The 14,285-nt window shown below is 31.8% G+C and overlaps 1 protein-coding gene across 1 annotated transcript in view; it reads left to right on the plus strand.

Annotated features, from left to right (window-relative positions):
- LOC150099694 (mitochondrial outer membrane protein SLC25A46-like) overlaps positions 1–14,285 on the plus strand; it is a 153,887-nt gene that overhangs the window by 19,196 nt on the left and 120,406 nt on the right. The window contains exon 3 of the mRNA XM_090403379.1: positions 10,188–10,245. Within this exon, the coding sequence (XP_090259505.1) occupies positions 10,188–10,245 (58 nt within the window). The remainder of the gene's footprint in view (positions 1–10,187; positions 10,246–14,285) is intronic.

Raw genomic sequence — 14,285 nt, forward strand, 5'->3', positions numbered from 1 at the left:
TTGGTCAAGTTCCTAAGGAGTGGAAGGAGGGCAAGATTGTGCCAATATTACCACAGATTTTATTTCACAGAGTAAGCATCGACTCAGCGAAAATTTTATAAATATTCTTGATTGTTTATTATATTTTTAGTGGAAATTGTTAGTTTAAGACAGACTGTGAATTCATTCTTACGATGTGCTTTGTCCAGTAACGTCGACAGGATGTAGCACAGAGGCAGCCTGCCTCACGCCGATGCTTAATAAGGGTGCTCGTTCAGCTGTATTACGGCAACAAGATATTTTACAAAAATACAGCATTTAGTTAGCAAATAAAAAAGGCACCATTTCCCATTGACAGTGAAATATGTGTTTATTATATTTTATTAATAAAAAAATTATAGTCATACATACTAAAACTAAACATTTTAGAACCCACTTATTAGATACTTAAGGAAACAACCCATAAAGTATCATACGATGTGAATTTCATAAACTTTTATAGTCTATATATATATATATATTAAATTATATTATGCATGAATTCTCCTACTCAAATTGCGAGTCTCTATCACCCCGAATTTCACATTGGAGCGATAACTCGCTCCCTGCAGTACAATACCCCATCCCCAACAGCCATTATACTGCAGAAACAGGAAAACCAATTAGTTATATCATGTCACTGGATAAGGTTCACAGACATTTGCAGACTGTGTAATATATTTCTCAACAAATAGTGCAATTACAGACAACTGGCAATATAAACACTAACTAATGAATCCCATCTTCCCTCCAACAGAAACTGCCATATCACTCAAGCAAACCACATGTTGCAGGTGCAACATATGGTTTTGCTTGACACTACCCCCGTCATGAACATGTTAAAACTAAGAAATATATAATGAATGCATTTCAGATATTATGGAAATCGGTTTAAGAGAATTAGCATTTCAATTCAATTGTCAGCTTGTTTTGTTTGGGTCACGTGATCTTTTGTTAATACCGCACCAATCATATGCACTTCTTAATAGCTGCTTTTTCTCTGTTGGCCTACAATCGCGCACATCTTTCACTTTTCATTAGTAATTTGTCCAGGATTGTTCATTACATATCTGAAGTCTTAAATTATTGGTAATTTTTGCTTGATATAATGGGAAAGAAGATGACTCTATTTGGGTAGATAACTTTCATTGCACACAAGGAAACCGCTCTGGAGGACAGAAGTGATGGAGAATAGAAGCTTCTTAGTAAGGCATACCCATTTTCAGTTTTTTTTTTCTGAAAACTTTAGTTTCCGAAAATCCCCGCATATATCTCGCAGCACGATTTTTTAGCTTTAATTTTAGGAAAAAAGTGCTAGTTATAGTCGAGTAAATACGGTAATTTTTTTAGCTTGAATTAAGTATGAATCATTGGTTAAAGAGTGGATTTATAAAACGCACAAAAGGGAGCAGATATAGAAATAAGCAATTTCACTCCTTTCATTGACGATAAATTATTTATATTAAGTAAAAATGTATAGAATCTTTATAAATTTTGTTCTATTAAAAATAAATAATTTTTTTTGTTTAAATGTACATCTAAATTCAAATAAAACAGACATTTACAATGAAATATATTTTTATTTATTATTATTTTGATAAGGGTACTTTGAAAAGATACTTGGTAATAATGAAAATTAAAGAAGGGGTACAAGGATATCTGAAGTTTCAGAACTACATCTATCCAAAAATATTTAGTCTGAAACATAGGTATAAATTATGATGTTTGTTTTCTTAAATTCCGCTTAGAATTTGGATAGACGAAATAGCGTCTATCCAATGCACTTACATTTTTTTCAGTGTCATTTCAATTTTGAATGTGAAACATTGAGTGTATTGTGTATTCTGTGTTTAAGTGACTTTGGACAATTTTTGACTTTGATTTTAATTGTGTACTTATTTTTGGATTTTTGATAGACAAATAAAATTTTAAAGATAATAGTTTATAAATTATAAACATATTAATCAGCTGAGGGACCATAGCTAAAAATCCTGTATATATGTGGTGTAGACTATCTCTGCTTCAGACTGATGCAGATCGAATTAAATTAATTAATAAACATAGGTTATTTATGAGCTATAAAACTCTTTAGATCTAGGTTTGTTTACACATACTGCACATATTTGTTTACACTTATTTGCCCTTTCTTGATACTTTTTTTGGTGTATTTTTGCATCATTTAATTTTGTGCGTTACAGTGTTACTGTGCAGTTGCCTTTTGTTTCATAAAATATGTTTATTGTTGTTTAGTAAATTTTTTGTGAATTTGGATTATTATTTATATAAAGTAAGTATGTCTATATTTTTGCTAAGTTTGAAAATCAGTTAAATTGTTTCATTTTAGTTAATTATCTTATTTTGAAAACAAAAGATTTTTTATCTTATGTTGGGTAGACGTCTAGAAAATAAATAATTTTCAATAAGAGATTTATTTATATATTTGTTCTTTTTCTGGTTAGAAGACATTGGGTTTGGGGCCTTCTACTAATTTCTTTAATAAATAATTTTAATATTCTAGAAATATCTTAATTATTAAACAATTACCAGAATGTAAAAAATATTAAATAAATATCACTGAGAAATCAATCAGTGGCTAATATCTCTACATGTTAATTTTCAAAAAATACCTAAAATGTAAGCATATTTATTATTCATAACATCTGAAAAATCAAATTCTGTAATAAAAAAAATAGTCAATCTTGGGCCATTCACCTTAAAAATAATAGTCAGTTAAGAGGTTAAAAAATAAGTTTAAGGGAAAATTTCAGAAATTATTATTTATTTTGGTGGACAACTTTTAACGCTCTTCTTATTTTAAACTCTAACCAAATGTGTTAACCCCTAGATGTCGGAAAAAAAGCCAAAGAAATTATCTGGTGCACAAAACAGGAAAAGACAATTGCAGCGAGTACAACTGGAACATAAACTGGCTGGATCGCTGAATAAATTTTTGACTTCAGGACCGCATAAAAATCGAAGAACAGAAAGTTCTGACGAAGCAAGTACTCTGTGTAGCTCTACTACAGAAAAAGAGAGGACACAAGATAACTATGAAGAAATAAATGTTACATGCGAAATTGAAACTGGCCTGACTGGACTGTCTACAGAAGTTGCAGCAGAAGAAATATTGGATTCCGATTCAGCGAAACACGAAACTTCAAATTTTAATGTTAATGATCCAGGTACTTGGCCGAATCATATAACTACCAAAGTTAAAGATTGTTTAGTTAAGCATTGCCCGTGTCAAGTAGTTAATAAAGAATTTCCTAAAGATGAATCTGGCCGCAAGTTTTTCGATTCATACTATTATCGAACTTTAGCAAATGGAGAAAAACTTTTACGAACTTATTTAGTTTATTCAGAATCGCAAAATTTGGTTTTCTGTTATTATTGCAAAATATTTGGTAGTCAAAATTCCCAACTTACTAATGAATACGGTTGTATCGATTGGCAACATTTGAGTCATATACTAAAAATACACGAGACAAGTTCCGTGCACATTAAAAACTGTTCAAAATACAGCGAACTTAAAATGTCGTTGATTAAGAAAAAGCACTATTGATTGCACACAACAAAGATTATACGAAACTGAGAAAAAATATTGGCAATCTGTTATAGAATGGTTAATCTACATAATACAATATTTATCAAGACAGTCTATAGCTTTTAGAGGTTCTTCACAAAAACCTTTTGAAAATGATAACGACAATTTTTTAAAGTTAGTAGAAACTGTCGCTAAATTTGATTCGATAATGGCAGAACACTTGCATCGCACCCAAACATCACTAAAAAGGAACATTGCTCATTATTTAGGTGATAAAATACAAAATGAAATCAACCGTATAATTTCTGAAGCTATAAAACAAAAAATTTTCGAAATGGTTAGAGGCAAAATATTATTAATTAAATCTTGACACTACTCCAGATATGAGCCACACAGAACAATTATCTATTGTTATTAGATTTGTTAATCAAAATAAAGAAATACAAATATAGCAGAAATTCATGAACATTTTTTGGGTTTTCAATCTGTAGAAGATACCACTGGGCAAGGACTATTTCAATTTATAAAAAATTATTTAAAATTATTAAATATTAACATTTCGGATTTACGTGGCCAAGCTTATGATAACAATTCAAATATGCGAGGCAAACATAATCGACTGCAGAAAAAAATCTTTGCAATAAATTCAAGGGCTTTTTTTATTCCGTGTGCTGCTCATTCATTAAATTTGGTAGTTAATGATGCATCTAAGATATCCTGTGAAACTGTAAATTTTTTTTGGGTAATACAGGAATTATATAATTATTTTTCAATATCTGCGAAATGTTGGGCTATATTAAAAAAAAAATTCGTGTTTTAAATTTGAAACCACTTTCTGCTACTAGGTGGGAAAGTAAAGTAGAAGCAATAAAGCTACTTAAAAATAATATCAAGGAAATTTACCAGGCTCGTTTTGATATTACGGAAGATGAAACTAAAGATATTGATTCTAGAGTTCAGGCAGACAAATTAATTTCAAAGATTTATTCGTTTAAATTTATTTGCTCTGTTCATGTTTGGTACGAAAAAGTCTCGTAAATGTTGCAAGCAAAATAATGCAGAATCCGACATTTGATATAGGAAAAATTACAGAAAATCTTGATTATGTTATACAAGAATTAAATACTCGCCGAACAGACCAATATTTTGAAAATATTGTTAGAACTGCAAAATAAGTAGCAATCAATCTTAATATTGATCCTATTTTTCCAGACATTCGCAAAAGAACAAAAAGAAAAATGTTTGGTTACGAAGCATCAGATGAGACAATGCATGATCCTAAACAAAATTTTAAAATAAATTTTTTCTTCGCGATTTTAGACACGACAATAACTTCAGTTACGGAAAGATTCATACTCTTAAAACAACATAGCGAGGACTTTAAAGTTATAAGAGACATTAGCAAATTAAAAGATTGGAGCGATGAAGATTTAATGAAACATTGTAAAGATTTGCACTTAAAACTGAGCAACAATCAGGATTCCGACAATCGGATATTGATGATATGACTTTATTTGAGTAATTAAAAACTTTGCAATGTTTTATTAAAAAAAGCGTCAGCTCCTCAGGATGTTTTAAATTATATATACGAAAATAAATTAACCGACACGTTTCCAAATACTGCGATTGTGATGCGTATTTATTTAACATTACCAATATTCATAGCATCAAGGAAAAGAAGTTTTTCAAAACCGAAACTAATAAAAAATTATTTGCAGTCAACAATGTCTGGAGAGCATCTAACGGAGTTATCAATTGTATCAATTGGAAAATAATATTATGGATTCATTGGACGTTAAAGATATTATTAAAAATTTTGTGGCGGCTGGGCTAAAGCAAGACTGATAAATATATAAAATAAATCGCCATTTATACTAATTATATAGTTAAAAGCATATCTCCAAATTATCTTTGTTATGTAATATTTCTTTTTATATTAAAATAAAAGTAAATTTTGTTTATATATATATTCTATTGTATTTATATGTTAAGGAATAAACATTTTTGAAAATGTTTATTGTTAAAAATTCAGTATTAATGAATTTCGGTGATTACAATGTTCTACTACTGTTAAATAAAATTTATTTTTATATATGTGTATAAACTGTTTTGTACTTTTAACAAAATAAAATTTTTCGCAAAAATGTTTCATGGAAACTTATTTTATGGGGGCGCTGAAAACGTTTTGCACAAGGGCACCTCCTACCCACGGCGTGGCACTGGGTATCAACAAGTTGTGTATGGGGGTGCAATATTCAGGAAAAGGAAAGTCATTAGTGGAGTGCCTCAGGGGTCTGTTTTAGGGCCATTACTGTTTAACTTGTATATTAATGATATTGGCAAAGATTTGGATTGGAGATATTCAGTTGTTTGCAGATGATGCAAAGTTGGGACGAACCATAAAGAATAGTGAAGATGTTGTGGCCTTACAAGAAGACTTAAATAAATTAAGTGATTGGAAATGGGAATGTGAGTTCAATGTTGCAAAATGTAAGGTTTTAAAATTTGGAAAACAAAGATGGAATGCAGAATTTATGCTTGGTGAGAATATATTGTTGGAGGTAGAGGAAATAAGAGATCTGGGGATGATAGTGGATAAGGATCTAAAATTAAGGTGACACATCGCCAAAATTGTGAAGACAACACAAAGGCTTCTGGGAATGATGCAGAGGACACTGATGTGTAGAAGTAGGGAGATTCTTGTTCCATTGTATAAGGCTTTGATTAGCAACACATAGACTATTGTGCCCAGATTTGGTCACTGGTTTTCAGAAGGATGAAGAGATGTTGGGAAAGGGTCCAAAGGCGACTGACTAAGGTAGTTTCTGACCTCTGGAATGTCGAGTATGAGGAAAGATTAAGAACATGTAATTTGCAGAGTCGACAGGAGGAAGAGGGGAGATATTATAGAGACCTACAAGTTGGTAAGGGGTTGTTATAGGATCAATGGTGGAGAAGTTCTACAGAGAATAGTGGGAGATCAGGAGAGAACCAGAGGTCACCCCTGGAAACTGTATAAAGAGGGTGTGAGTAGTATGGGAGTGAGGGGCAGGTTTTTTTTCGTGCATAGTTGTGAATGATTGGAATGCCTTGCCTGAGAGTGTGGTGTCTGCAAGGAGTTGGAGTGTGTTTAAGACACGGTATGAGGAGATGTGTGTGTGATAAAAGGACCTCCCAGATGAGTCTTTGACTCCATGAGGTCTTGGGGTAATAATAATAATATTATTTAGAAGATTTGCACTTATTGCCATTTTTATATATTGGAATGATAGTGGCCTTATTCCGACTTTCTGGTATTTTTCATTTCTTGGAAGAAGTCTAACCAGTTTTTTTTTTTTTTTTTACTTTAAAGTTTATATTTTTTTTTCTTTTACCTCCTCATTCACATTTCTTAGAATTTTTTATATATTCTTTTGTATATAAATATTTATTTATATATTCTTAAATAATTTTTGTAACAAATTATCCCATTTTCTCTATTATTTTTTTCCTGCATGCTTTTATTGCTATATTGATATTACTCTTTTGTGTTTATAATTAATTTCTGAAATTTTGCTTCTAATGATTTTGTATTTTATCAATTTTTTTTATATATTTCTTTCTTGTCTTTGATTAATGCCATCAAAATCTTAAGTATTGTGATTTCCATTATAGAAGATATTTAGGATAACCCATCGCATGAATGAAATCCATATGCAAATTGTTTATATATACTTAGGTATAATGTGGATGAAAACATGAATCAATCTTTTTAGAAACTGTAACATATTGTGTTAGCATTTTTACTACGCATGCTAGTCTTCTGAGAAGAATATTCTCATTCCAGTATCTTATTCCCTTCCTTCTCTTCAACTTACTTTTTAGTTCTAAGACATTCTTTTGCTGCACTTATTAATAGTTATTAAATGATTCCATAGTATTTCTCTATGATCATTTTCTTTCTTGGTAGCTCAGTGGAAGTGGTGTTTACACTCTTCAGCACTAAACCACTGAGGTTTAGTACCATTGTTCTGTGAGGATTACAGCAATTCTCTGGGTTAAAACAAAATCATATTTTTAAATGCACTGTTATATGGGATTGTCTGTATATGCTTCTTAAGTATTGTGATTTCCATTATAGAAGATATTTAGGATAACCCATCACATGAATGAAATCCATATGCAAATTGTTTATATATACTTAGGTATAATGTGGATGAAAACATGAATCAATCTTTTTAGAAACTGTAACATATTGTGTTAGCATTTATACTACGCATGCTAGTCTTCTGAGAAGATAGTGCTCCAGTCAGCAGGCCCTGAGTTTGAATCCTGCTGTGGGCATTGATGTTTGTGAACATCAATGCCCACAGAACGAACATCAATAGGAGGTGAATCAGATTCATCTCATTCATGGTGCTCTTGTGCAATAGGCATATAAACTTTCATGGGTGATTGTTGGAAGTTTTTCCACTTGATTATATATAAATTAGATTCCAAGAAATTATATACTTGGTTTAATCCTTTATCCAAGTGTCAGGACTGGGGCACTCATATATACGAGTTGCCTTAGTCCTGAAAATACTTCAGACACAAACTTTGTTTGCTTACTTGGATAAAGGATTAAACCAAGTATGTAATTTCTTGGTATCTTTAATTTATTTCATGGGTGAGAATCTGTAAAATTCGATGCGGTGAAATTTTATATAACGATTTTTTGGCATCGATTTTACTGAGGTCATAAACCATGAGGAAAGAAAGAATTGTTTTAAAAAAAGTGCTGATTGTAAACTGTTAAAGCTAACTATCAAAAAAAAATTATATGGAAATTGTTCACAAATTATAAAAAAATATTGTAAAGGTTAAAATTGTGCATAATGTTGGTTTGGTGTAACAGAATGTTAGAAGTAATTCTATAGGTTAAGAGGATTAGACCGGATTATGTTGTCGACTTAAAAGTAAACAAAAATATTGAAGAGTAATTATTTGGACAATAGATCAAATGTTAACTAATAAATATATATATATATATATATTTATTAAACCTACTAGTTTCACAAAACTTTAGCTGTTGGCATCTTCAAGGTACAAGCACTTAGGTTAAAAAACATTACACAAATATGAATAACTGTAAAATTCTAACGATTATAGTTACAAACTGAGATGGCATTGAACGTCAGTGATGCATGTATAGTGTGTACATGATTAACTAGTTGTTGCTAAGGAACGTTCTGTAGTTTGCATTGAAGTTCATTTCCTGTGTGTTAAGAGATCTAATTAGGGTTTTCCATATCTCTGGGAGTATTAAACCCTGGTTCCTGTTAAGGATATCAATAGAGCGAGTGTCTGTAGCTGCTTCTTTAAACATTCGGGAGTGGTAGTCTTCTTCTATGTAAGGGGAACAAAATATTGAAGGTCGTTCAGATGTAGAGATTGTTGCTGCCAACTCTGAAGGTCAAAACATCAATGACATCATTTATTTACGGAAGGTTTGGGGATCTATGACACTAAAAACAAGGAGCTTCTGAATCATATAAAAGAGGCTGTTCAGGAGGCTGGCTATTCCGAAGTTTAGGTTCAAGGCTGTTCAAGGAGTTTGTTCGTCTTGCAGAAGTAGAAAGCCCAGGGGAAGGTCATTCTCCTGGTATTAATGATATTGATTGTGACAGCCAGTAATTGCCTAGAGTTTGTAAAGCAAGTTATTCTGGCATTGTGAATTGCAAGTCTATATTGTAAGGTTATGATTTTTTAGTTTAAAGTAGGACTTAGAAAGAGATTGTTTAATATGTACTATATTGTATTGTGCTCAAAGTAAAATAAACATATTTTGTTTGTTTAAGAAACTATCACCTGATTTTTGACCAATGCACTGTCTCATAAAAATAACTGAACCTGTGTGCTTAAATTAGAGAAATTGCCTCAACTTACTATTTAAGGTATTAATTTTGAAAGTGATCTATTCTCTAAGTGTTATAACTATTCTTCTGGTGCCATAACTTTAATTCAGGGTGGCATAGTCGAAAAAACAAATTTTCCCTGAATTGTATTGTGTGGGAAATAGTTAACACTGTATCCGTGAATTGCCTATTCTAGAGGTCATTTACTAACAGTGCTAACACTTGTAGGTAGTATAAAGGATTACAAGCAAGGACCTAATTAATCGGCTTAAGATAGAAAAAAAATAAAGAGAACTTAACAGAAAGATTTAAATGAGTAGAAGTAAGGTAGACATAAGAAAGAGAATTAGATAAATAATATCATAGAATATAACAAAGGTAGCAGTTTGGCAATTCGACAAATTAAACAATAATCATCAATAAATAATTACAATTCTATGAAAAAAGAAGTGCAGAAAGAAATTTTCATGATGTGTAAAAATGTTAAGAATATTGATTGTGTGAAATAGAACCTTTAACGGAAATAAGATTTCAAGATAATTATTTAAGCGAGACTAGAATTTGTTCATGCAGAACACAGTCTAACTTCCTTTTGTTGCTTTTCTTTGATTCTCTTACAAAATACATATCTGCTACTTTGTCTATCATAATGAGATTTAATCAGGCATATCTGTATTCTTTCAGTTTAGTAATGTTTATATTTATGCAGATTGCTTTTGCTGTAAATTTTTACACGTGTTTTGCTTTAGTTTGCTTACAGAAAACTTAATTTCTCATCCATGTTTAGTACTGAGAAGACAATGTCAAGTAAGTGTCCTTTATTTGACTACGGAAATACTTTTACATGTTGGATATATGATTTTTTTTTACAGTGTATGTGGTTGCTTTTTCATATCACATGTTTACTGATTGATACCTTTCAGACTTTATTTGCTATATGCATTTTGCACCTGATTTGGTTAACAAATTTTGATGTTTTATAATTTAATCTCTCAGACAATTTTGTTATTATTTATTTTTTTATATGCATATTCCTGTAATAACATATACTGAAGTTACGTTAAAGATACCAAGTTATTTTAATTATATAAATAAACCTGGTTTTAATCCATTTCCCAAGAACAGACAAGTAAGTCAAGTTTGCGCCTGCAAGTAGTGCAAGTCTGGGTGACCCGCACATAGTGCAAGTCTTAGGCAACTCGTGGTAAAGGTGGAATAAGCTCTGATCATTATTCTTGGTATTTATCCTTAATGCAAAGCACATCTCCTTGAGGAGATGTATGATGCTATGCATTAACGGCAAGGGGCCACTACCCAGACCAGTTTCGACCTTTATTGAGGTCTCATCAGTGGGAGCCAGGCTTAGAAAATACCAAGGTTTAAGTAATACAGAGCTTATAAATATTTTACCAAAACAAGTTACCATAAGGTGCTTTGACCTTATTAAATATAAACCTCATGATGAGAGATAGATGTAGAAAGTTTTTTACCTGACTTCACTTACTTGTCTGTTTGCTTACTTGGGAAATGGATTAAAACCAAGTTTATTTATATAATTAAAATAACTTGGTATCTCTAACATATATTATGCCCAAGGAAAAAAACTTTCTATATGCTGAAGTTATTTTAGTGTAAATTTTTTTACTATTTAAATGAATAAAAAAAAACAAAGTAATAAATGTCTATTAAAATAAACACAAATCCTAACTCAGAGTTCACCATCAACATAAAAAGAGTATCAATGAAAACGAATGGAACTAGAAGAAGAACTGGATAAGTACCAGATCACAATAAGTGTTACCAAAACAAAGAAGAACAAAACAGGTAAGGTTTTCCTAAGCAACGAATACAAGATGTTATATTCATCTTGTATCAAATAACAATTAGGGAAAATAAAAAGTAGCTATAGTATTCAATGCTAACTATGAGAATAATCTTCTTGAATGGTAGGCAATATCAAGTAGAGTAATGTGGGCAAATATCACAATGGAGAACTGGACAGTCAGATTTACTTGTACCAATGGTCCCACAGAAGGTTCTACTAAGGAAGAAGAGGAATTTTTCAAGGTAGTATTAGAAAAGGTAGCAGACAATGAAAAAATAAAACTTGGTCCTTGTTGGAGATGTAAACAGCAGAGAAGGAAATGATTACCAGACATATAAAAATGTTTTTGGAGGAAAGAGCAAAGTTAATAATGGTAAGTACTTGCTGTATTTCTGTTCAGGACATGGATATTTATTACTAACAACATGTTCCAGCATAAAAATGTGTACAAATTCACATGAAGAGAAGATGCAACGAATAAGAAACATCTCATTGACTATGTTATTGTTGATAGTGATGTGTTCCCAATGGTTCAGGACATGAGTATACAGAGAATTTGAAATTGGCACACTAAATCACCATTTAGTATGCCAATCACCATTAAATCACCAGGATAAAATTGAATTTCATACTACTGAAAATAAGAGCTTGTAAGAGTGATAAATCAAAGTTGAGTAGCTTTTAGAGGTGAATTGTAGAATCAAATACACAAATTTTATTCAGGAAAGAATAAAATAGTTTGAAAACAAGAATCAAACTTTGGAGATTTAGTGGCAAACTCCAAAGAAAACATTGACTGATTCAGCCAAAGAGGCATGTGGTAAAGTTGTCTGTAAGTACAGAAAAATTAGAACTCCATGTCAAACTCAGGAGGTTAAAGAGGTAGTCAAGGAAAAAAAGAAAGCATATTGAAAGTTCCATTCCGGGCAGGTAAGGTTGTGTGTGATCTTAGAGAATACAGAGAAAATGTAAGAAAGTTGAAGCACTGTGTTAAACTAGCTAAACAAAAGCCATGTGAAAACTTTGGTAAGAACATAGAAAATAAATATCAGAAAGATTGAAAAATATTCTGGAAGCTATTAAAAAGCTTAGAAGTGAAGGAAAGAGACTATACATCACTGTAAAAAGAATCATGGAGAATAAAAGTGACGTGAAAACTGAAGATAAAGATATTCTAGATGTCTGAAGTAATTACTCTGAAAGACTGCTAAATGAAACAAGGTGACAGCAATATACGAGAAAACACTCAGCAGGAATACATATCTGTACTTGAAGTAGAAAAGCTTCTCACTATTGATGAGGCATATCTCATATGGAATATGCCTCGTCAATCTGGGCTCCAGCTTCTACTAGCTCAAAAAAAGAAAAAAAAGATTGATTGTACTGTCAAAACTTGACAGTACAATCAAGAGCAGCAAAAATTATTATAGGTGCAGTGTCATCCACAAATAATTTATAAGCTCAATGAGAGTGTGGGCTTCACATACTAGAAGACAGAAGAAACTCTCCATAGTTCATTAACAGAATCAGGAGCCAACAACAGGATCACATTTCACTCGGGACTGTCAATATCTGGACAGGAAATTCTAGACTAAAGTCAAAAAGAGATCATCTACTTTACAATATGATCATTAAATTAGGAAAACAGATAGACTTAGAGCACCTGTCCATTGAAATAAGCAAAGAGCCATTCTTTTCCACTATACTTCCAAAAAACACATTAACTTAAATCTCTTAGAACCTTGTTCAAAAAAGGATTCTCAGCATGAAAATAAAAGAAAAGGACTTGAAACTATACATCACTTAAATAATCTAACCCATGTCATTTGCCTATACTGATGGATCATTGATGAAGCACTCAACCAAGGAGGATCAGGGGTTTTTCTAACTCTACCTGGAGGCGAGGACATGCAAATCAAAACCACACCTGGCAAAATAGCTTGAAGTTCACTTGTGAATTAATAGCCATACAAAACAGCTCTCAAGTTCTATTCTCTAATTAGTAATAAACATTATAGAAGGAATAACCATCTACAGTGACTCAAAATCTACACTTGAGGTATTAAAAATGGAAAAACAAAACTCACACAGGAAATTCATGAACAACTAACAACTTTAAATTTGAAAAATAAGAACTGTACAATGCAATGGATACCCACCCTGTAAATATTGAAGGCAATGAGAGAGCAGACAGACTAGCAAAAGGAGCAAGATACTTACCTCAAAAATTACACCCACTATCACTAACTGATGCTAACTCTGTCCAAAAATAAGATTGGTAAAATAAACTATCAAGAAGAAGAATGAAATCATCGAAATTAATGAAAATAGAGAAATAACCACAATCATCACCATACTAAGAATGGCACATTTTAAAGTCATGAAAATTCATCTGGAAGCTACAGTACTACTAGAAGCTATGAAAAATGCAAGAACCGTCCAGGAGTCGAACTAACACCTGCTCATATCTATTCTTGTCCAGCAATTGCCGCTGCTCTACAGAAAATTGACAATAACCCTATAGAAAAACTCTACTTCATCAAAGTTCAACAGATTGCCAAAGCAGCTCTACAGGCCCATGGTCATATCTAGAAGCTCTTCATTGGACTTGACAACAATAACAACAGTAAAAAAAATCATCATGGAAAGGTAGCTGGAGTGGATTATATTCGACCAGGATTGTTCAGATACGGAGGTATAAATGTGGCTACATTTAATAATTCAGAAGGCATGCTTAGAGGATCAGATTCCAGGTGATTGGAGCAGAGCTCTCATAGCATCCATTAATAAAAAGGGAAATAAAACAATTTGAGAATTAGAGGAATTTCCTTACTGCTAAGATTAATGCAAGTATACTTGAGAATTGGCTAAGAAAAATTGTGGAAGGGAAGCTAGAAGAAGAAGCAGGATCCAGGCCAAATAGAGGTTGTCAGAATCAAATTTTCACTTGAAAACATAGTGGAGAAGTGATGGGAATATAAGGAGGATCTGTATTTAAGTTTTGTAGATCTGGAAAAGACGT

The sequence above is a fragment of the Typopeltis vanoorti genome, chromosome 14 (assembly GCF_054136105.1).
Source record: "Typopeltis vanoorti isolate ZY-2024b chromosome 14, IOZ_Tvanoo_1.0, whole genome shotgun sequence".
NCBI lineage: Eukaryota > Metazoa > Arthropoda > Arachnida > Uropygi > Thelyphonidae > Typopeltis > Typopeltis vanoorti.